This window comes from Pelodiscus sinensis, chromosome 17, assembly GCF_049634645.1.
Source record: "Pelodiscus sinensis isolate JC-2024 chromosome 17, ASM4963464v1, whole genome shotgun sequence".
Classification (NCBI taxonomy): domain Eukaryota; kingdom Metazoa; phylum Chordata; order Testudines; family Trionychidae; genus Pelodiscus; species Pelodiscus sinensis.
The window spans coordinates 36,729,895-36,753,321 of NC_134727.1; the positions used below are offsets into that span (position 1 = coordinate 36,729,895).

General features: G+C 45.7%; 1 protein-coding gene across 1 annotated transcript; it reads right to left on the minus strand.

Moving 5' to 3' along the window:
* Positions 1-1,016: 1,016 nt before the first annotated feature.
* NMUR2 (neuromedin U receptor 2) lies at positions 1,017-17,957 on the minus strand. Its single transcript, XM_006138268.3, has 4 exons — positions 17,244-17,957; positions 8,064-8,148; positions 5,089-5,214; positions 1,017-1,277 (listed from the first exon to the last, which is right to left on the minus strand). Exons 1-4 carry the CDS (start codon positions 17,955-17,957, stop codon positions 1,018-1,020), a joined length of 1,185 nt encoding a protein of 394 aa, XP_006138330.1. The 3' UTR covers position 1,017.
* Positions 17,958-23,427: the final 5,470 nt, after the last annotated feature.

Here is a 23,427-nt window from a genome sequence, read left to right on the forward strand (position 1 = left end):
ATGCAAATTAAACATGGTGTAGTCAAAACAATCAAAGCCCCATTTGCATAAGGGGGATGAAAAGTCAGGATGGGAAGAACAGCGTGCAGTCATCCTGCCTCTTGACATAAAGTCATTGCTCTTAGGCATATAGGTACATATAGACAAAAGCCATCTTTCACATCCACCACCAGCAGACACAAGGACACAGAGCTCTTGAGAGCTGAGAAAGAAGTCTCTGGAAACAGGTAAGAAACCTGCTTAAGCAAAGTTCTTTCAACTAGGAAGACAACGGAACCAGCCTTTTGTATTTCAGTGGAAGGTCCTGATGGAGGGGAAGTCAGCCTGAACTGGGAAGAAGAATAACTCATGAGAGAAACCACCTTGAACAAAGCCTGTATGTAGCTAGATTAAGTTTTAGATTTTTAGACTAGTGTTTTCACTTTTACTTGCTTGTAACCATCTTTACCTTTAACCTTTTACTTGGCATCACTTAACCTATGTCCTATTGTTAATAATTTTGTTTTATTTTTACGATCAGCCAATTCACCTCTGTGTTTGAAGAGAATGGTGCATTTACAACTAATTACATTAGTAAGTTGTAACATGCATTTTGTCTCTTTAAAGGAGAAATGAAACTCATTATGTCTCCAAACTCTCCAGGGGAAGGCTGGACATTGCAGATCATGGCTTTGGTAAAATTCAGGATAGGTAGCATGCTGGGGTCATCTTGCTGTTTGGAACCCAGGCTGGTGGAAGCCAGCATGAGGTTGTAGACAGGCTACCAGGATCAGAAATGCTGACCCAGGGCTGTCTCTAGCATGTAAGAGGCAACTTGCATGCTGGTAAAGGCTGGTTGCGAGTAGCCTTACTTGGGAGCTACAGCCACAAAGCAGAATGAGGTCCCCAGAATTACCGGGGAAGAAGTGACCCAACCTCTTAGTGGGGTGGATTGCACCCCCAAACCCTGCCTATGTTTTTTAAAAGAAAAAAAGTTATTTTCCTTGACTTTTGTCCCATTCACAGCACAAAATAAAGTCATAGGCCAGTAGAAAGCTGAGAGCTACAGACAGACGTTCTGCGCATGCACAGCGAGCTTGCTTCCTCAGCACAGTTCCTTAGAGCGTGGTCCCCCACCAGGAAGATGCTCCGCTGGGCTGGAATCTCACTGGTAGGCTGTTTGGTGCACCAGCGCCCGCACGGAGGAGAGATCACGTTGAGGAAAGCCGTTCTGAAGCGACGGGAAAGCAGGTTGTAAATGATGGGATTCACAGCGGAGCTCAGATAGAAGAAAACGCCTACAAGAGAAAAACAAAATGTGAGAGATGGCTAATTAGCAGATGGAGTATGCTCAGAAAAGAGAGTCTCTGCTTCGTAACGTAGCCATGAGGTACATGACTTCAAAGGTGCTGGAAAAAATCAGAAGAACGGAGTAAGGAAAGTCTGAACAATGAAAGAAGTCTCTTGAAATACCTACATCAATGCTGAATGTATGTTGCTCATCTAACTACCACTTTGGAACCACAATCCACATTTTCCCATGGCAGGCTAAGAAAGAAGAAACTTTCCCTGGAAGAAACTAGTTCTTTTCCTGTTATTGTTGGCAGCCATATAAATCTTTAATCATCATCCTCAGGTGTGGGAGGGAATATGAAGTGTGGCCTTTTGATCAGATTCATGGCTTCACTGAAAAATCCTCCAGGAGAACGTGTTTGTGCCTATGTAGACATCGGAGCTGGTGGAGCAGCAACAGCATTGGTTGGCGAATATGTTAATGAAGTCAAAATACTGACTTCGGCTCACCCTGATTTGTGGCATCTTGGTTCTCACTAGTGGTGAGTATTCACACCACCAGCAGCATCCTGGATGTTTCGGGAATTTTAGAGGAAGCATAATCCCCAGCGAGGCCTCGAGACACTTTGCAATAAATGCTGCGCTGAAATTTAGGAAGGAGCCCGGCTCCCAGGGGAGGTGGATTGTGCTGTATTGTTTTGCACTGCACACTCTGGAAACGAATGACTGTCAGGGAGGATATTTGATGGCTGCAGTTTGTCTTGTGTTGTCCCTCTGCTGCGATGCTGGCAGATGCAGAGCTAAGTGGATCATGTCACACTCATATGTTCTTCAGCTCCAGTCTCCCAGTATGTTCCACTCTGTTTTCCAATGCTATACACACTATGCCTCTTGGTGAAGGTGTAACTTGGGCGTGTTAGTGGAGTACCCTCTTGGTGAAGGTGTAACTTGGGTGTGTTCGTGGCGTACCCTCTTGGTGAAGGTGTAACTTGGGTGTTTTAGTGGAGTACCCTCTTGCTGAAGGTGTAACTTGGGTGTGTTAGTGGAGTACCCTCTTGGTGAAGGTGTAACTTGGGTGTGTTAGCGGCGTACCCTCTTGGTGAAGGTGTAACTTGGGTGTTTTAGTGGAGTACCCTCTTGCTGAAAGTGTAACTTGGGTGTGTTAGTGGAGTACCACTTGGCACACAGGGTCAGGATGATTTGGCCCATTGACAGCACCTACTTTTAAGAAGTCTCTTTCAATGAGAAGATCACTAGGCAACAAACCATGGATGGAGCCAGATTCTGCCTTCTATTTCACTAGTGTAAATCCCAGAGGACAGCATGGTCTTCTGCAGATATACTGTTGGCTCATGCCGCTGCTCTTTGTGAGCCCTATGGTACAACCCTTCCTCACCCTTAGGAAGTGTCGCCCTAAATCTTTCTGAGAAACAACATATGGGCAAAATCAAGCATTTGGGTCTGATTGTACTGATATTGTATTCCACCAATGTATTCTGGGAGCAAACCCACTAGCAGGAAGTGAGGGAGTGGGGTAAAGGGAGCAATTGCCTCAGACCCAGAGATTCAAAGGGGCCTGGAACGCCACTCCAAATGGCTCTGAAGATTGGGGGAGGGGTGCACTGTGGTCTGGATGGCGCTAAGGGCTGGCTGCCCTCAGCCCTGCCCCTTCCACATGAGGTGCAGAGCTGCCCCCCACCCCATAGCTAGCCTCAGGGCCCACAGTGGCTTTCGACCCACCTGCCTGGGAGGGGTTTTATCTACTTCCACTGAAGCACTAGGCTGGCCCTGGCTGAAGATGACACATTGGAGGGAGAAGGCCAGAGCCCTGAGTTAGCACTGAGCATTCCCTCCCCCTCAGGAAATTGGCCGGCTGATTCTTACTCACGGAATCAGTGGAGCTGGGAAGAATTTCCCCTCAGCTCAGATTGGCAGTGGCCTGGGAGGGCGAACATAAGACCAGCCAGACAGGGTCAGACGAAAGGTCCATCTCCCCCAGTGTCCTGTCTGCTGACAGTGGCCAACGCCAGGTGCCCCAGAGGGAAGAGAACAGGGAATTCATCCCGTGATCCATCCCGTCGCCCATTCCCAGCGTCTGACAAACAGAGCCTGGGACTACATCTCTATCCACCCTGGCTAATAAGCAGGGCTCGCCAAGTGGCGGTGAGCCCTGCTTGCCAGCCACGCGGTGCTGCGCTCTGCGCATGCACAGATCGCTCTGCGCCGGCTCTTCCAGGTTGTAATCTACTTGCCACAGGCAAGAAGATTACATTATTTGTCGAACCCTGCTAATAAGTATTGATAGGCCTAACCTCCATGAATGTATCTAGTTCTTCATAGGTGCGGAGTTCTTTTGCCTTCTTCTGCAGCATGAGGGTGGTTGTCATTGGCCGGGAATGTTTGGATCTCTCTCACTTAATCATTTCCCTGTTATTGCACAGGCCTTGGACACTGGTCCACCATGGTCCTTCCCATGGCATGTAATAGCCTAGCCTCTGGTGAGCTGTAATACATTGGTTTCATTGTAGTTGTGGGATTTAGTGTGGGGGTGCTGGCTCATGTTGGTGGCCTGTGCTGCACGGGAGGCCAGACTGGATGATCTGGTGGGCCCTTATGATCTTAAATTCCATGACTCTATGACAATGTTCCCTCTAATCTTTCATGTGTGGATTTTTCCACCTACGTGCAGAATAATTTTTTTATGTGCACCCTGGAAGTATGGATGTGCACTACCAGTAGAACAAAAAACCTAGCAGTAGGCACTCTGCTGATCAGCTGGGCCGCATTGGAATATCTTCTGCCTGGCCTGCCCAAGTGCCCAGCTGACAAGGCACACGGCTCTATGATATCTTGTAATATAGGGGTCCAAATTCTGCTCCACTATCCCAGCATAAATCGCATTATTCCAATTTTACACCAATTAATTGACAGCCTAATATGGGCCATTATATTCATCTCTCCTTTTCTACACTGGCTACATAAAGCGGACTAATTCAGTACCTTTAATGCGAGAAAAAACATATTTCATAGAAGCATCTGGATGCAGATTTGCTTCAAGAAAACAACCATGCGTTTGTCCTTCCTGTTCCCTTCCCCAGTGTTATGTGTCTGTTATCCCCACACATTGCATCATGTCTGACTTTTTATGATAGGCCTTTTTTTTTCCAGCGGGGGCTGGAGAGACAAAGACGGAGTCTTGCCTTTTTTCTGTGAGCCACCTAGCATCTGCTTGAGTGCCCAAACATAATCAAGTGTAATAATCTATTTAACAGAGGGACTGGAAAGAACTCAGAATAATGTAATTGAGGAATGTTTGCAGAGCCAGCCCTCAGCACCAGCTGGACAGCCCCGCATGTGGCTCCAGCAGTGATTTAAAGGCGCTCGGGTTGCAGCCATCACTATTGCCATGGTAGCAGCAGTGGCACGCTGGAGCCCTGCCCCTATCCCTCCACCATTGGCAGCCCTGATGGAGTTCTAGCCATTTGGATCCCAGGCTATTCGAGAGACAAGGTGAGTGGGATAATATATTTTATTGGATCGGTTTCTGTTGGTGAAAGAAACAAGCTTTTGATCATAGAGCTCCTCTTTAGGTCTAAAGGGAAAAAAAACAAATCTGGAAGATTTATCTCTTTCACAATCCAGTAAAATATATTACTTCACCCACCTTCTCTCTCTAATAACCAAGGACTAACATTGGAACATCAATACGCTTATAAATAATTTACTCTCTAGTTGCCTTGAAAGCCTTCTCTCCCCATTTGAAAATATTATTTTCCCCAGCGATACTGCTTCCCAAGCCCTAATAAAGACCATTACCTGACACAACGTGGATGAGGTTGAACACATTAGCCAGTGGCTCAGTCCACTCCACGACAAAGCTGAAGAAGAGTCGATCAATGTGAAAGGGGGCCCAGCATATGGCGAATACCATCACCAGAACGACTGATTTGTGGGAAGGAGAAGAGGAAGAGCATTACACAAGTATATATGTCCTGTTACAGTAGACTTCCGATAATCCGGAACCTATGGGACCTAGGTGGTGCCGGATTATCAGATATGCCGGACTATCAGGAGGTACTATAAGATGGTTATATATATATATATATACTGTATATAAAGTATTCTTAACCCTTTTTATTGTACATACTGTATACAGTATACTGTAATGTTTTAGTTTTTTTAAAGCCTTTTTACCCTTTTTGCTCAGTTCAGCTGCTGCCGCTGTTACCTTGTGACTCATTTTTTGCTGAAGCTCACTCACTAGGCTCTTGCCATTTTAATGCCAGACTATTAGGAGTGCCGGACTATTGGATGCCGGACTATTGGAGTTTTACTGTACCTTGCATTGATTGAGTCAGGTTCAGTAAGTGTAACCCACACGCCTGCTGGGTATGGTACCCTGTTGGCTCCAAGACCGCTTACAGAGTGAATAATGAGTCTGCTCTACAGCCTTAGCTTATGCTAAGTTCCACAGGACCTTGGTTCAATTCCACTTGTCAACCCTGATCTACACTACAAGCTTATTTCGAAATAACTCCTCCTTGATTGAATTAATAAGTGGAGTGTCAAAGCCCGTTATTTTGAAGTAACGGGCTGCATATTTCAAAATCTGTAGTCCTGTTTTCCTGAGGAATAATGATAATTATGAAATAGTTATTTCGAAATAGGTGTAGTGTGGATGATCCCGTGCCGCTATTGCAAAATAACTACTCCCCAGAGTAATTCAAACTGTGTGTCCTGGGGCTCTAAATTGAGGTAGTGGGTCCACAATAATGGATCCTGCCTTGGACTAATTTCAAGGCTTCTACATAGTGAGGACACGCTATTTCATTTTGGTTATTTCGGGAGTTATTAATTCAGTTTTAGTTATTTGGAAATAGTTTCCTAGTGTAGACATGGTCTCAGTGGTACATAAGCTGGATGAAAAGTCTGAGGTGGTTACAAGCATTTATCCCGTGGGAACCCACAGCGCCCTTATTTTGTAACCTGGTTCGTTATCAGCTTTGCGTTTCCCTCCACTGTCTGCCAAACAAACTGCAAACTGAATTAGAAATCCGCCCCTCCCCCACCATTTCTCGCTGGTTTGCATTTTGAGCAAACACTGAGGACTCGTCTAGACTACATTCCTCTGTCAAAAAAGGAATGTAAATGAGCCCGATTGAAAGCGCCAATGAAGCGGAGATTTAAATATCCCGTGCTTCATTTGCATATTTGCTTCCGATTGCTTTTTCGAAAGAACCCATACTTCTCATTGTTTTAAATACCCCGGTGAGTTTCTAGGGGAGCTGGTGATTTAGCTTCTACGGCACTTCACCCTAAGCAAACTTTGGCAGAACCAGCAGAATTCATGCCATCAGTGGAGTTTTGAACTTGGTGGCCTCTGGAGCAGTCAGCTTCTCTCACTGGAAAAACCAAGCTCCTGGCTCCGGACTAATTTCCAGGGAATACTGCTTGTAACTTGCAGGGTGGTGAGGCAGACCTGCACATCCTACGATTTTCACACTGGGTGAGATCCTTTCAGATCCCCTCCCCACCGGCTCTATCACACAGTCAATTGAGTCTGTTTTCCCAGACTAACTGGTGTTGCGCAGGATCGGAAAGAAATGCCGGCCGTATTCAGAATACACAGAAGTTAAAGTTGTCTCAAAGCTCTCTTCCATGGAGACACTATTTCCTGAAATGTGTTGAGTGGCTTTGGTTTCTTGGATAGTTCCTGTTCCAATTGTAGGGCCTGGCTGGTCGTGGTGGGTGGCTGTGTATATTTTCAAGACAGCCCCTATGTTTGTGTTTTCAAGGCTGTTGCAGCACAGATACGCAAATGGTGGGCTTGCGGGGGGGCTCCGTATCTTGCCACGAGCCATCGAGGGCCCTGATAAGTGGGGATAAGTAAAAATCAAGGAGCCATCGAAGGCCCTGATAAGTGGGGATAAGTAAAAATGATGAATGTAGATTGGCCGGGCAGTCTTTGGAAAGGGTACAGATGCCAGGGAACGTGATGTTTGTGTAAAAGACATTGTTAAGACGTGGGATAGCTATTTCAGAATACCTCCAGTATCCCAAAATAGCACTGTGTGTAGACGTAGCCTACCAAACCCGTACTTTCAAAACAACAGGCCGCTTATTTTGAAATCTATACCAACCAGCATCTGAAGGGGTCAGTGGAAGATTATATATAGGCAACACATAGTTACTTGCTTGCTTCAGAAGTTTGCAGTTGTTTGAAGTGGGGGGAAAGAGTGAATTTTAGCACTCATCGCAACAATGAAGGATTGGCCACTCTTGGCTGATAGCACAGATTAGAGATGAATATAGCATAAGGAGCTGGCATGTACGTTTTTTAAAGACATGGCTGCTAATCCATCTTAACATTAATGGGAAAAGCTCCCTACTCATCCAGGCATGGAACCCCAGACATACATCCCAATGAACAGCAGTAAGTCTTCAATATCTGATATATAGGTGAGAGGATTATTCTGGGAGGGGTGGGTGAGATTCTGTGGCCTGCACTGTGCGGGGGGTCAGACTGGATGATCATAGTGGTCCCTTCTGACCTTAAAGTCTATGAGTCTATGAGTCTAAGTCCCAAGCTACACCTTTCTGGATCAGAGATATCCAATGGGTATAATTAGGGAAAGGGTTGTTTGTCGTTAACTTGAATTGCTCATCAGATATATCCCACCTGTGAATTAAACCTAGATTTCAACTTCTCTAGATTTTTTTCTGCACCTTCCTTTTCTGCACCTTCTTGCCCATGTTAAATAATACATCTGAAAAAAGAACCAATTACGTACACAGCATCTTGGTGACTGATTTTCTGGAGGGTCTCTGAATAGACACAGCCATTTCATCTGCTTCCAAAGATTTCTCTCCTCTCAGCTGGTTGGGGGAAAAGAGGGAAAGCAACAACGTGATTTCCTCTGAAACATTATGGAGTCTGACTGGCCGCACTACTAATTCTGCATGCAATTCTATTGTAAACTATCCCGCTCCACAGCGCCACCTATTGGTGATATCAAAAGGACATTCACTGAGTTCAACTGTCCTTGGAATGGAGGGTCTTAGTGATTTCAGGCATGTTTATAGTGAACATGGATCTTGTATGTGTGGGCAACAATTTTTTTAATTGAATGCATGAGCAATGCTTTGCTTTTACAAAGTATCGCCAGTTTGGTTTGCATGTTGCTAGTATCCACCTTAAACCAAGGGTAGCTTGAATTCAGGTTGTTTCTGACCCCAGCTAAGAAAAGTTCAGCTTTAGGATGTGACCAGTGCGATAAATGGATTTTGCTTTGTTCCATCACTAGAATGGGCAAATCAAGGTATTGGGCTTTGCAAAAACATGCTGGTTTCATTTTGATTTTGCAAAATCAAACTTTGGGGGAGGTCAGCGCCAAGTTCCATTTAAACCTGATGTGTGTGGGAGTTCAGATAAAAGGTTTGGGGTTTGTTGCACTTTCAATCTGGTGAAGTAGTGAAGATGTAGGTTGAAGACAAACAGATTTTCTGGATTTCACATAATGTGCATCCAAGCTAAGTCAGTCTGCAAAAGAACAACAACAACAACAATCCTCTCATTAGTTTGAGTAGTGCAGGATCTGGGCTATAAAGTCTATTAAAATTCAGCTTTATGTTGTCTTGCTGCAAAATATCCACTCTTATTTTATTCCTAGGTTCTGTGCAATCATCCAAAATCCCCATGACCCAAAAATACTGACGAGGGGCTTGATTGAAAGGGGTCATTGAAAAGATACTTATGGTCTTCAGTGGGATTTGAATCAAGTCCTAACTGCTTAGGATAATTTCCCTGGAATGAATTTGACAAGTAGAATCCTTATATTCCATCAAGCAGCGAAGATTAGTGGGGCACATGCTCACATTCAAACACACGCCAATCGGTTACAACAAAAAAGATTAATATTTTCTCAGTAGATTTCCCTTGGCCTTCAAACAACAAAAACAGGGTGATAGAGCACACAGGGATACATTTTTGTCTCTGCTTATTACAGCCTAAAATGACTAATACAATTAAAATGAATCCCAATTAACTCTGGATAATCCGTTATTTACTGGAGTGCTTTTCTGATGAGCTAGATTTGAGAGCTTGTGGTTTAACGATGAATGGGCCATTAACTAGTCAATCAGAAGGAAAAACACTTTTGATGTGATTTTATCTGAAACTAAAACTAGTTGGAAAATGGCTCCTTCCCCATGGGCATTTCCAAAATTGAAATTATCTGCAGAGACCATTTAACTGGAGCGCAGGCACTTTGATTTTAATTTTTGACTAGTCAGCGAACGTTGTTTAATGAAGATTTTTCAGCACCTACAGAATGGCCATTAAGTGTTTATTATATGGGAAAATATATACATTGAAAGAGAAGCCAAAAATAAGCAAACTAGTAAAATATTCCTGAGTGCAAGCTACTCCATCTTTTTACCTGACATGTTGCATTTTAGTTTTCTGTTTAATGGCTTATGATTAATTGCATCTTATACATTTTCAAGAGGGCTTTAAGAGTGATAAATGTCAGACATGCTTTTATACCGATCAATTTATAAGGTAGAACTCACACTTTAGAAGAAAGTAGATACAATTATGTGCAACTACAAGGCAATTTCATGTTCCCATATTTTTCCTTATTTCCTTTGCAATTTTTACTCAAAGTTGTTTAAGGAATAAAGCTGGCTGATACGTAACATACAAATTAATAAATCGTTGCTCAGATTGATTAAAAGCTTTAGATCCCTTTTGGTGGTTTTTCAGTCTCAACAGCCATTTATTCTAAAAGTGCTCAAAAGCTATAGTCAATATATATTGCTAGGACAGAGTAATAAACCTCAGAAATGTACATTTTTTTTCTTCTATGCAGATATTTTTTTAGTACTGTACTGTGATGCCAGATTTTCAGACTCTCCAGTGACACTGCAGTGTGGTGGGCAAAGAGAAGGCAAAACTGAGCCACCGAGAGGGAGAAAATACAGAGAGGGATTCCTTTAGAAATTACTAGCTAGACTAGGGGCTTCTGCATGCATCCTTGTCATCCTCATGTCAATGCTAACATTACGTGCAATGAACCATGTGGGAGATTATCACAGCTGTCTGAAAATGGAATCCCCAGATGTGCTCTGAGAAAATAAAAGATGTGTGGGGCAAGAAGCCAGAAATGAGGGGGGTGGGGTTAGTCACATATTTATATATCGGAGTATGTTCTACTGGGCATCAAATATTATAGTGTGGTGTTCCTGTGTGTTCCAAGCCCACTGAAAGCACTGGGACCATTTTGCTGGAGGCCACCGGCTCCAGTTCTCACTCAAATTAGTAGTAACCAAAAGTTGCTGTCATCTGCTGAAAAGTGAGATAGCCTGGCCTGCCTGTCTATACCATTCGGTCAACATGGCCCCTCGGAGCACAGGGCCGGCCCGCAACATTTTGCTCCCTGAGGAGGGGCGCTCAAATGACGCCCCCATTTATGCACATCTGCACCAGCAGCAGACACAATTTTTTGCACTCTGGGTCCTAGTGGCACCCCCACCACAGTGCGGCACCTGAGGAGGCCGCCTCAGTTCGCCTCATGGTAAGACCAGCCCTGTCGGAGCACCAGTGAGATGGGAACCAGTTGGCCTTTGTTTCATTTCCAGAGGACAGACGTCACCACAGCAATTGGCACTGTTGTAGCCATAGCGATCTCACGACCCTAGAGAGATGGGGAAGGAAGAGGAGCTCTGTGGTGCTCAAAAGCATGTACCTTCCACCAACAGAGATTGGTCCAGTTAAAGCTATTCCCCTCACCCATCTTGTCTCTTACAACAGCAACTGGCAGTATCAAGGGAAGGAGCAGAGACTGGGTAGGCTGGGAAACAGAGCTATCATCTCCCTCTAGTGATGATTTCTCCACATCAGGGAGGTTTCTAACAATAACTCTCCAAATTTTTTGTTCTATGGGTCACTTTATAAAAACGGATCATCTCATGGAGCACTACCCCTCCCCCTGGCAAGTTCTCTTGAGGGTTTATATTTACCATCATGGTGAGACAGGATCTGAGAGATCTGCTCCCTCTAATATTCTCAATTTATGTGCGGAATAATTTTCTGTATGCACACCGAGTCATGTTGAAATGTGCACCACCAGGAGAAACAAAAACCTAGCTGTGGGCACTGTGCTAAGCATTAAGGTGGCAGTTTATTCTCTCCTGAGCACCTGCAGAAGGGCACAGCTTACAGGGGAATACTGCTTCTCAGTCCAGGAACTGACGGTGGCAGAGGACTGGTTGCCATGGAGCAGGAAGAGTACCTGAGAAGGGCTGGTGGGAAACAGCTTCACTGACAAATGAGAATTTTTGAGACTTTTAAAATAGTTTCAATTACACCAAACAGCCATTGGACGGCAATAACTTTCAGCTGCTACTGACCTGTGCAGAATTTGAGCTGGCAAAGTAGATGCCCTTACCAATGTCCGGACCACTGAGAACACCCAGAAGTACCCTTGTGTGTGTATAAATCGATGGCGAACTTCAGCGAAGTTCGCCATCGACTTATAAGCAGAAATTCTCCCTGATGTCAATGGAGTTTTTTACTTGAAAATAAATAACTCAACACAGGCTGAGAACTGTTAATAACACCACAAAATTGGAAGGTCCAGCATGCTGCTAACTCAGAAGTTCACACTGGCTACGCCGTTTGCGTTCCATTAATTTGCGAGGCAGGGACCTCGAGTGAATGCCTTGCACAGCAGGGATTTTTCTTTCTGTTTGTGTCAGTTCTTCATGGATGATCCTATTTTACCTGCCACCGTGATACATTCTCTCCTCTCCATCTTTCCAGCTACCCCTTGCACTCAATAGCTGTCTAACGAGAGCCACTTGGGTAGGTCCCAGACTGAGATACAGTACTACACATCAAGGCCTCGATCCTGCAGATGGCTGATTGCGATGGAGATCCTCAGTACCTTGCAAGACTGGACCGTGGCCCAGGCTACACTTGAATGAAGATAGGAAAATCCAGCTATGTTAATTAGGTGGCTGAAATCAACATATCTTGTTTTGCATTTCCCTGCTGTCCCCACAGTGGGAGCCAAAGGGAGCAAATACTCCCATTGGCTTTCCTTACTCCTTGCATAAGCAGGAATACGGCTGCTGAAGGGGGTGCCCTTTGAGTTCGATTTAGTGAGTCTTAACCAGACTCACTAAATCAAACTCCGGAAGACTGATTACAGCAGTGTTGGTCTTCCATCTATTGAAGACATGGCCTCGGTGATGCTTGCATTTTCTTTCCCCTCCAGGGACTGAGCCCTCTATAACACACACATTAGCAATCCAGGCACAAAGACACTGAGAGCAGAAAACAAACACAGGCAGGGTCGGTAACCAGTCTGATGGGGCAGGAGGAGTTCTATGGGACAGGAATCTCACAGGGAATCATAGAACACTAGAATTGGAAGGGACCTCAAGAGGTCATCAAGTCCAGTCCCCTGACCTCATGGCAGGACCAAGCACTATCTAGAGCATCCCTAATAGATGTTTATCTAACCTGTTCTTAAATCTCTCCAATGATGGAGATTGCACGACCTCCCTAGGCAATTTATTCCAGTGCTTCACCACCCTGTCAGTTAGGAAGTTTTGCCTAGTGTCCAACCTAAATCTCCCCTCCTGCAATTTAAGACGGTTGCTTCTTGTCCTATACCGTAAAGTTGCAAGTATAGTGTGCACTTTTTTTCCTGTTTTTTTAACGTCAAAGTCGGGGTGCGCATTATCCATAGGAGGTTTTTTGAAAAAGTTTTAAATTCACCCTCTGCAGGCATGAGCTGGGGGGGGGGGGGGGAAGGGGGAGCAGGCACGGGCTGGGCTGGGCTGGGCTGGGCTAGGGCGGGGGGGGGGCCAGCAGGCACAAGCTCAGTGCACGGACACCTGGGCAGGGGAGGCTCCCCCGGCAGGCACGAGCTCAGTGTGCATAAGTTTAGCTGCGTAGGGGGCCCTGCCTTCCTATACATACCTTAAAATCTTGAGTATAACGGGGGTGCGCATTATAGATAAGTATTTAGTTTATTCAAGAATTTTGACCTTTAAAAGGCAGATGCGTATTATACATAGGTGCACATTATACTCGAAATTTTATGGTAATTAGAAGTCCAGGAGAACAATTTTTCTTCCTCCTCCTTGTAACACTCTTATAGCTACTTGAAAACTGCTATCATGTCCCCTCTCAGTCTTCTCTTTTCCAAACTAAACCAACCCAATTCTTTCAGTCTTTTCTCATAGGCTTTCTAGACCTTTAATCATTTTTGCTGATCTTCTGTGAACCTTCTCCAATTTCTCCACATTTTTCTTGAAATGTGGCGTCCACAGCTGGACAGAATACTCCAACTGAGGCCTAATCAGTGCAGAGTAGAGTGGAAGAATTACAAGGAAGGAGATATTTTGCGTGTGTGGGTTTTGTTTTTACTTTAAATACGGTTGTCAACTTTGCAGGACACTTGCCAGTTTGAGACCCTGCCATGGGTTGTTGTTTCTCCCTGCAATTCAATAGCACACACTATTGCCTCAACATTTAGGGGGTCGGCAGGGCTGAGAGGACCAACTGGACTCCCCATGCCTCCCTAGACCAGTTTGGGAACCTCTGAACTGAAAGTAAACCTCCCTACTTGTTATTGACGGAGCTAATTTCACCTCAGCATTACAACGCTGCTCAGAAGGAGGCAGGCATTCGGATTTATTGACAGATTTCATGCTCATCGCTGGCGGGACATAAATCATCTCTGTCTGAAAAATGACCGAACTGTACCATTTGTCAGTCCCCTCCATTTAAAAATGAAACTGTGACGGGGTGGAGCAACCCCACCACCAGCCGCGGGCGGAAGGACCACCCGGGGCTATTAGACCCGCTGGGACTGCGGTGGCAGCCCCGGAGAACCCACCTCCGGTCTGGCCGCGAGGCGGGCAGGGGCTGGGGAAAGCTCCGGCTGGCCGGTCTGAGGGCGGGGAAGATGGCGTGTCGCAGCGCCCAGTGATGACGTCGGCTGACGTCACTGACGCGACAAGCAAAATGGCTGCCGGTAACCCGGAAGTCGGGGGAACCGCCCAAGGGGAGCATAAAAGAGGCTGGAGGGACCAGCAAGGGGGGAGAGGGGAACAGGAGAGGAATGTAGGGATAGGTACTGGGTGGGGAGAGGAACCAGAGGACGGGGGGCTCGAACGGTTCATCCTGGGGTGGAGTGGGAAGGATTGAGTCCACCGCCGGCGGGGTCGAGAGGCCCAGGGAGGGTCGCGGAACCCGTGAGCAGGCGAGTTTAGGGGCAAGCCCCCACCTGCTTCCACTGGGAGTTACAGCTCCTAGTGTTAGGGCCCTGGGCCGAGGTTCGGGAGCGAGGGAGGGCCCGGACCCCACCCGGCCGGTGGCGGCTGGCACCTTAACCCCAAAGCCTCCCCGGCTTTGGTTCCTTTTGTTTGTTATTTTTTTGTGAGTGGTGATTCGGTCGAGACGGGGGGAGGGGGGAACCGTGACAGAAACACTCTGCCCTGACACAACTTGTGTTGAAGCCATTTGAGCTGGGCCAGGGATGGATGTGGCTGAAACCGGAACGGTGTATTAGGAGCATAAAGCAGAGAAAATAGGCCTAATTGAATGGACATCCAACCCTGATGATGAAGAGACTGAACAGAAGAGAGCGTTGGGAGCATTCATAAATCTGCTTGTGTGAGCTGGGCTTTGGCATTGGCTTATTTTATCTAAATGCCTGCGGCAATGAGGAGCTCTGGTTCTTTACATGAAGCAAAAGCTTTTCGTTCTGAGCTTTGAGATTTTCAGCTATTACCCTATGGAGAACACAAAGCAGAGCTCCGTGTGCCCTGAAATGCAGGGAAAAGATACGCAGTGAAACTGTGCAAAGACCCCCACAATCATCACAAAGTGCAGCTTTGCAGAAGCTTAACCCTTTCTCTCCTGCATAGAGATGCTGGCTGCTACAACTTTGAGGCTCTTTAGCCTTATAGATGAACATTGGTATTGTAAGGGACTCTTTCTCTCCCACTTTAAGAAGGATTTCCATTCCAAACGGCTAATGATGCTAAGCAGGATAGCTGAGGCAGTGCACAGTAAAAGCTCTGTTATCTGGCACTCAGTTATCCAGAAAGCTCAATTAACCAGCATTTCTGTTATCTCCTAACACAAAACATCAGTCTATCAATCTGGACTGGTATACTGCCCAGTGCACTATGCAATTGCACAGTTGGTGCTTTGCTTTGATGGAAAAGAGGCAAATTACAGGTAAACCAGCTAATATCAGGGATTTATTCCAAAAAGCATCTTCCAGGATATGTTGCTGGGGGATTACAGATTCAGCCTAGTGCCCTACACCTTCTACTTCTACAAAGATAATTGATGTTGATACACACTGTAAGATCCTGAAGTACCTTCTGAAACAGGAAAGAAACATTAAATTATGTTCTGTGTTGTTTTAGGGTTAAGGGGATTGTTAGAGATCTGGGTAAATGCCATGCGCTGCCCATAGTGATATGGAGTGTGATAAGATAACCTGCTCTATAGAAAACTTTCTCTGTATATACTTACATGCTTAAATAAAGCACTTCTGCAGTGCTGCACTACTACTGGATGGGACAGTACCTGTATACCAGTGTTTCTCAACCTTTTTTTAAATAAAATATCCCTTTTTAAAAAAAATTATAAGTACTCCCGAAGACCTACAGTTTTCAGACACACAATTTTTTTTCTACTATTGCAACATGTTTGTTTAAACAACTTAATTATAGCCAGGTGGGCAATTAAATTTTGGGGTGTAAAAAGTACAAAAATAAAAAGTGCTGTAAAACTTAAAACAAAAATTCAGTTTTCTCCAAATTTCAGTTGTGTTGACATACCTCCAGACTTCTCTCGAGTCCTCCTAAGGGTACTCGTATCAGTGGTTGAGAAACACTGCTATATACTATTGTATACTTTATTCATTTTATTGGATTCTAATGCCGTGAAAATTGGCATTCCACTGGTAAAGTATAACACTCCGTTAACCAGACTAGTCAATTAACAGGTACTCCTCATTCCCCGCAACATGCTGGATAACAGAGCTTTTACTGCATTAACATGGCAACAAACATTCAACTACTGATTCTTGTTATTAGGATGATGGGTATCCTGGTCCATACATCCATGCATCTCTACATGTTTCCTGTGCAAGTCATTAAAGCTATCCTCTTCCCGCCCCCCACCTTATGGCCAAGATTAAATTCAGCTTTACTAGTTATATTTGAAAAACAACAGAAAATCAGAATACAGCCTCCCAATATTAATAGCAGCTTATCTCATAGTTGTGCCATGAGTAAAGGTGCATTTAGTACAGTAAAATATATTTTGCCCTCCCCCCTTCATACAATGATGTTCATTCACAAGCAGCTCTCATGTCTGGAGGGGAAACAGAAATCTAATACCAGACTAAGGTGAGTCTCGCTCGAAACTCGTTCATTGAAAAGAAATCATTTGCTGGATGTCCTCTCTGCAGGAGCCTAAGCAGCATATCAGTTTGTGGCAGCGTGTGTGTGAATTTTTAATAGATGCATATCGGGTGCCATCCTTTTCTTTCCGCACCTATTCCTGCCCATGTAGGAAAGAAAAGATGCAGAGGAAATTCTAAAGCCACACGAAGGGGAGAGGCAAATAACGCAAGGGATTCCCTCACTGCGAACACCCTCCTTCTTATATTTTTCTCATAGTCTGCATCTTGCCTTTGTCAAAAACTGTGGAAACGGGGTGGGGGAGGAAGAGACTTAATACATAGTACCTGTGACTAAAATCTAAAACCACAGCACTTAAAATAGATTGGCCCAAATTTATTCCCTGGGTAGCTGTTTTAACTCTGCAGTGGTGTTACCCTAGGGATGAATTTGGCACATTGCTTCCCTTGTGGAAAGCCAGCAAAGGTGGGCACTTTTAAAGAGGGGAGGAACACAGTTGAATTTGGACTTACTTTCAGCCCCATCAGGTAGTACAGCACGCTAATGACAGCCATGGGCAACACATAAAAGAGGAAGGAAGTGACCTGGATGATGCAGTTGTAGATCCACATGGGCACAACCACGGTACAGGTAGCAGAGCCGGGGACCAGAGTGCCATTGGGGAAGTGTTGCAGCACGATGCCGTGGGTGCCGGTGTTGGGCAGCGAGAAGAGAACGGAGAGTATCCAGAGCACAGTGATTATCCTCCGGGCACGTTTCCGGGTGCTTTCCAGCTTGGCGCGGAAAGGATGGAGGATGGCTCTGTACCGTTCCACACTGAGGGTGGCCATATTCAGAACCGCGGCGAAGCACACGGTCTCGAAGAGGGCTGTCCTGAAGTAGCACCCCACCGGGCCGAACAGGAAAGGGTAGTTGCTCCACATCTCGTAGACCTCCAGGGGCATCCCGAAGAGCAGCACCAGCAGGTCGGACATGGCCAGACTGAAGAGATAGTAGTTGGTCGGCGTTTTCATGTTCCGGTGCGTAAGGATCACCAGGCACACTAAAAGGTTGCCCATCACCCCAACCACAAAAATCAAGGCATACACCAAAGTCATGGGCAAAAACAGATGGCTCCGCTTGGGTCCATATAAAAAGGCTAGGTAGTCCTCCGTGCTGTTCAAGTATCTCCTGAAAACATCCTCCTTCATAGCGAGATGATCAGAGCTGTTAGCGACCCAGTCCATTGCCGGTTCTGTTGAGAGAGCTCTCTACTCACTTCCAGTTTTTCTCGGGCTAGCTAATTTGCTCACTTCGATAGCCAGTGAAAAGAGGAGAGAGACTTACACACTATGTCCTGCCTGGCCTGACAGCACAAAGACACCAAGAGAGCTAAGTGAGTGAGTACGGCTGGATTCCGTTGAGGTTTTTGCTGTTCTAACTGCTGTTCTCTGGTGCAGCGTCCCTTAGACCGAAAGCCCCGCCTTTCACACATAGTCATTGGCCAGCTACATACATCGGATTCAGTGCTAATAAAGGAGGTCCTGGCTACTCATATCAGCTGCCTTGGCTGATGCATTTGCTGAATTAGAAATGTGGCATGTGTCTGAAATATTGGATGCGAGACCTTCTGCCAGAAGCTGGTTCTTGTCACAGGAGGCGAGACCAGCCATTGCAGGCTTAGTCTAAATGCTTTTACAAAGTTTGATGAAAGCTACCTCCAGCTGGAAGCCACAGAGAAAAATGACTGTCAAGTATCAGAGGGGTAGCCGTGTTAGTCTGAATCTGCAAAAGCGGCGAGGAGTCCTATGGCTCCTTATAGACTAACTGAAGTGCAGGAGAAAAATGAGAAAAATGACTGTTTTTCCAGGGGCAGATTTCTATTTCACTATTGATTTTAGTAATCTGCTTTTTATGGCAACAAGCATTAGCAAACAGACAACTTCAATAGTTCAATGGCTAGAATGAGTCAAGCTTCTTTTTTTCATGTTTGCATGTATTTTTAAAGCAATGAAATTGTTTTTCTTGGTATCCAGCAAAGGATTTTATGCATACTTATTAGTAATTACAGGTATTTTTGATTCTAGCCTTTTGAGAGACAGCTTTTAATTTCTATGAGCATGGTTTGAGTGCTATTTCTGTCTTCTCCGAATCTCTTTGGCCTACTGATCTCTTGAAAAAAAAAGTTTCTTTCAGGGAAGATTTTTCACACTGTCTTGTCTGGCTTTTGTTGGATGATTCTAATCAGTTCACGCTTTCTCTCTGTCAATTCACAGCACCTCTTGATTCCTCCACAGCAACAAGCCTCCTTCCTATGTGTGAAACACACCTTCTGGAGTGCATGACTGTATCACACAAAGCTCAATTATCTCTTTATTAATGTGCAGATCTTTTTCTGAATTAGCATAACACAAACATTATTTCAAAACAAACAGTAAACATAGCCGGTAGAATGATCTTCCTGTTAAGATGCGTTTCATTGGCTGGAACCAGGGAGTAGTAAAAGGCTAGGTGGAAACTGATGACTTGTTGTGATCCAACATGCAACCTTGCCTGCCAATAACAAATTTTTCTCAGATCTTTGTGAGTGCAGGTTGAACCTTTCTCAGCCAGCACTCTCTGGTCCAGCAACATCCATGGTTCGGCATGATTTTTGTTAGCTGGATGTCTACTTAACATAGATCTTGCCAAGTTTCCTGCGGCCCCATAAAGTTTATTTACAGCCACCCGTCCTGGCTCTCAGTGTTCTGTGCTGTTATTTAGCTCTAATTTATCCCTAAATGTCTGCTAACAGTCCAGTAAGCAGTGAAGTGTTGGTAATGCTGCTAGACAATACTAAACTATCGTGGTTCAGCAAACTGGTCTGTCACCAGTCTGGTCCCGAGGTTGATTGGCTAGAGAGGTTCAACCTGCAGCTAAGGACTGTTTTCTAGATTGTACATTTTAAAACCACTTAAAGCCGCCATTTTCGTGTGACCCACCAAAAAAGAATATGGGTGAAACATACCTATGGTTTGGGAGGCCAGGGCAAAGCCGTCTGCATCAGTTAAGCTCTGCACCGGGGTCATGTGTGTGGCTGGGATGAGGACTGAGGTGCAAAGGTCCTTTGAGGACAGAGGTTATGGACCCTCTGTGCTTCATAAGGCAACTTGCTCCCCCAGCCGCCACCTAAGAAGAATGCAGCCATGGTGGCACTCTATCGGCAAACCTTGGCACATCATCTCCCCATATGTCTGTGCCCCCTATGCCAGAGGACCAGAAAGCAGTTGGCATACAACTGGCTATGTTGTGTACACACAACGTAAGGGGTCCTCCATACTCAGAAATCCTCAACGGTGTCATGAGCCTGGCTGAAAGTCCCTTTTGTGCTGTTCTAGTGGGACAAAGAGACATTGGTGTAACATCCAAATAGTAGACCTAGACTACAGATGGAAATGCAACTTTCCCATTGAGAACCATAGGAACTGCTGGCCCACTGTGAGCTCTCTCATTCAACGGCCAGACAGAAACATCTGGGGTTGGCCCCTAAGGAAGATGCAAGAAACCCTGCAGTCAGTGGTTATGAAATAACATGGTCACAGGGGGACCTTTTTCCTAAGCTGCTTTACTCAGTGTGTTAGGCTCCTGCCAATGCACAATCAACCTGTGGAACTCCTTGCCAGAGGATGTTCTGAAGACTAGGACTTTAGCAGGGTTCAAAAAAGAACTAGATAAATGCATGGAGGTTAGGTCCATCAATGCGTATTAGCCAGAATGGGCGGAAATGGTGTCCCTGGCCTCTATTTGTAAGTCTGGGAATGGGTGACAGGAGAAGGATCATTTGATGATTCCCTGTTCTGCTCACTCCCTCTGGGGCACCTGGCATTGGCCACTGTCAGAAGACAGGATACTGGGCTAGATGGACCTTTGATCTGACCCAGTGTGGGCATTTTTATATGTTCTTACAAATTAATGGAGAATAGGACCATGAATAGCTATTAGCTAGGATGAGTAGGAACGGTGTCCCTAGCCTTTGTTTCTCAGAGGCTGGGAATGGATGATGGGGTAGGATCACTTGATGTTTATCTGTTCTGTTCAATCCCCCTCGGAGGCCCTCGCTTCGGCCACTGTTGGAAGACAGGATACTGAGCTAGATGGACCTTTGCACTCACCCAGTATGGTTGTTCTCATGTATGTTCTTGTGTAACTTATGCTGGCTATTTGACAGCAAAAGCTAATGGGACTGGATACCAAGTGTGAAAACTCAGGCCACTAATTTGAGGGGGTGGTTCCCACCTACCCAGGTGGAAGAAGTGGATGAGGCTTTTTTTAAACAACTAACAAAATCATCCAAAGCCCAAGATTTGGTGGTGATGGGGGACTTCAACTATCCAGATAAATGTTGGGAAAATAACACTGCGGGGCACAGACTATCCAATAAGTTCTTGGACTGCATTGAAGACAACTTTTTATTTCAGAAGTTTGAAAAAGCTACCAGGGAGAAAGCTGTTCTAGATTTGATCCTAACAAATAGGGAGGAACTGGTTGAGAATTTGAAAGTGGAAGGCAGGTTAGGTGAAAGTGATCATGAAATCATAGAGTTCACAATTCTAAGGAAAGGTAGAAGGGAGAACAGCAAAATAGAGACAGTGGATTTCAGGAAGGCGGATTTTGGTAAGCTCAGAGAGCTGATAGGTCAGGTCCCATGGGAATTGAGACTGAGAGGAAAAACAGCTGAGGAAAGTTGGCAGTTTTTCAAAGGAGTCATATAAAAATGGAAAGCAAGACAAATTACAAAGGATGAATAGAGGCAGTCCCCGGGTTACGTACAAGATAGGGACTGTAGGTTTGTTCTTAAGTTGAATCTGTATGTAAGTCGGAACTGGCATCCAGATTCAGCACCCCACCTGCTCTACCACAGGCCCCGGGCTTTGCTCCACATCTCCCTGGTCTGCTGAGGGGGGCACTAGCTGCGTCCCCCCCAGAAGACCAGAGAGACGCGGAGCAAAGCGGCGGAGGACCCGGGGCCGGACCCGCGGCCGCTTCCAGATCAGCTGGAAGCGCCACAGGTCCGGCCCCGGGTCCTGCGCCGCTTTGCTCCCCGTCTCCCTGGTCTGCTGGCTCCCGCAGCAGACCAGGGAGACGGGGAGCAGCTTTTCTCGCCCCGGAGGAGGTGGGCGGTGGGACCAGGCGTCCCGCCGCTCCAGTCGTCCGGGGCGAGAAAATCCCCGTTCGTATCTGCGGATCCGACATAAGTCGGATCCGCGTAACTCGGGGACTGCCTGTATAGGCAAACAGCACAGGAATGCAGGGGAAGATTAGAAAGACAAAGGCACAGAATGAGATCAAACTAGCTACGGGAATAAAGGGAAACAAGAAGACATTTTATAAATACATTAGAAGCAAGGGGAAGACCAAGGAGAGGGTAGGCCCACTGGTCAGTGAGGAGGGAGAAACAGCAACAGGAAACTTGGAAATGGCAGAGATGCTCAATGACTTCTTTGTTTCGGTCTTCACCGAGAAGTCTGTAGGAATGCCTAACATAGTGAATGCTAGTGGAAAGGGGGTAATTTTAGAAGGTAAAATAAAAAAAGAACAAGTTAAAAATCACCTAGAAAAGTTAGATGCCTGCAAGTCACCAGGACCTGATGAAATGCACCCTAGAATACTCAAGGAGCTGATAGAGGAGGTATATGAGCCTCTAGCTATCATCTTTGGAAAATCATGGGAGACAGGAGAGATTCCAGAGAACTGGAAAAGGGCAAATATAGTGCCCATCTATAAAAAGGGAAATAAGAACAACCCAGGAAACTACAGACCAGTTAGTTTAACTTCTGTGCCAGGGATGATAATGGAGCAAGTAATTAAGGAAATCATCTGTAAACACTTGGAAAGTGGCAAGGTGATAGGGAACAGCCAGCATGGATTTGTAAAGAACAAATCATGTCAAACCAATCTGATAGCTTTCTTTAATAGGATAACGAGTCTTGTGGATAAGGGAGAGGTGGTGGATGTGGTATACCTAGACTTTAGTAAGGCATATGATATGATCTCGCATGATATTCTTATCAATAAACTAGGTAAATACAATTTAGATGGGGCTACTATAAGGTGGGTACATAACTGGCTGGATAACTGTACTCATGGGCCCACGGGCATGTCTACCCCATCCTGGGCTGCTTCCTTCCCTCTGGGTGGCTGGTCCTCCCTCCAGCGAGACTCTGCTCTCCCCGTCGGTCATGCTCCCTGGCTGCTCCTCTGCCGCTCTTTCAGCCACATCCTCACATTCGCGCTCCCCCTTCTTTCAAGGCTCATCTGCCTCTTTTCAAATCCGGCACCCTCCCTTGGGACGCTGGCGCATGCGCTGTCCTCTCACCCGGCATGCTAGACTTGGGGATCCCCGTGCATGCACGTGCCGTGGCTGCCTAGCACTCCCGGCACAGCCGCTCACGTCCTATGGCGCTGGGACCAAGCGCCACTTCGGCGTGGGGTGCAGGGCTTCCATGATCCTAGAAAATCCCCCTCCCCCTTTGACCGAGACTTGGGATTATTGTTAGGTTAAAAAAGTATCCACTGAGGCTTTTTGCACTTTTATTGCAATACCTCTCTGCCACGTATATTGGCTAAACTGGATAGTCTCTCCTAGAAAGAATTAATGGACACAGATCAGATATCCGAAAAGGCAATACACAGAAACCTGTTGAGGAACATTTTAACTTGCCCAGGCACTCATCAATG

What these genes read in the sequence shown, in the direction of transcription:
- NMUR2 (XM_006138268.3), bottom strand. Translation starts at nt 17,957, where the DNA reads ATGGACTGGGTCGCTAACAGCTCTGATCATCTCGCTATGAAGGAGGAT. An exon ending in ACTACCTGATGGGGCTGAAA is followed by an intron (nt 8,149 to 17,243) that starts GTAAGTCCAAAT and finishes TCCCCCAACCAG; the next exon opens with CTGAGAGGAGAGAAATCTTT. An exon ending in ATCAGTCACCAAGATGCTGT is followed by an intron (nt 5,215 to 8,063) that starts GTACGTAATTGG and finishes CCCACAAATCAG; the next exon opens with TCGTTCTGGTGATGGTATTC.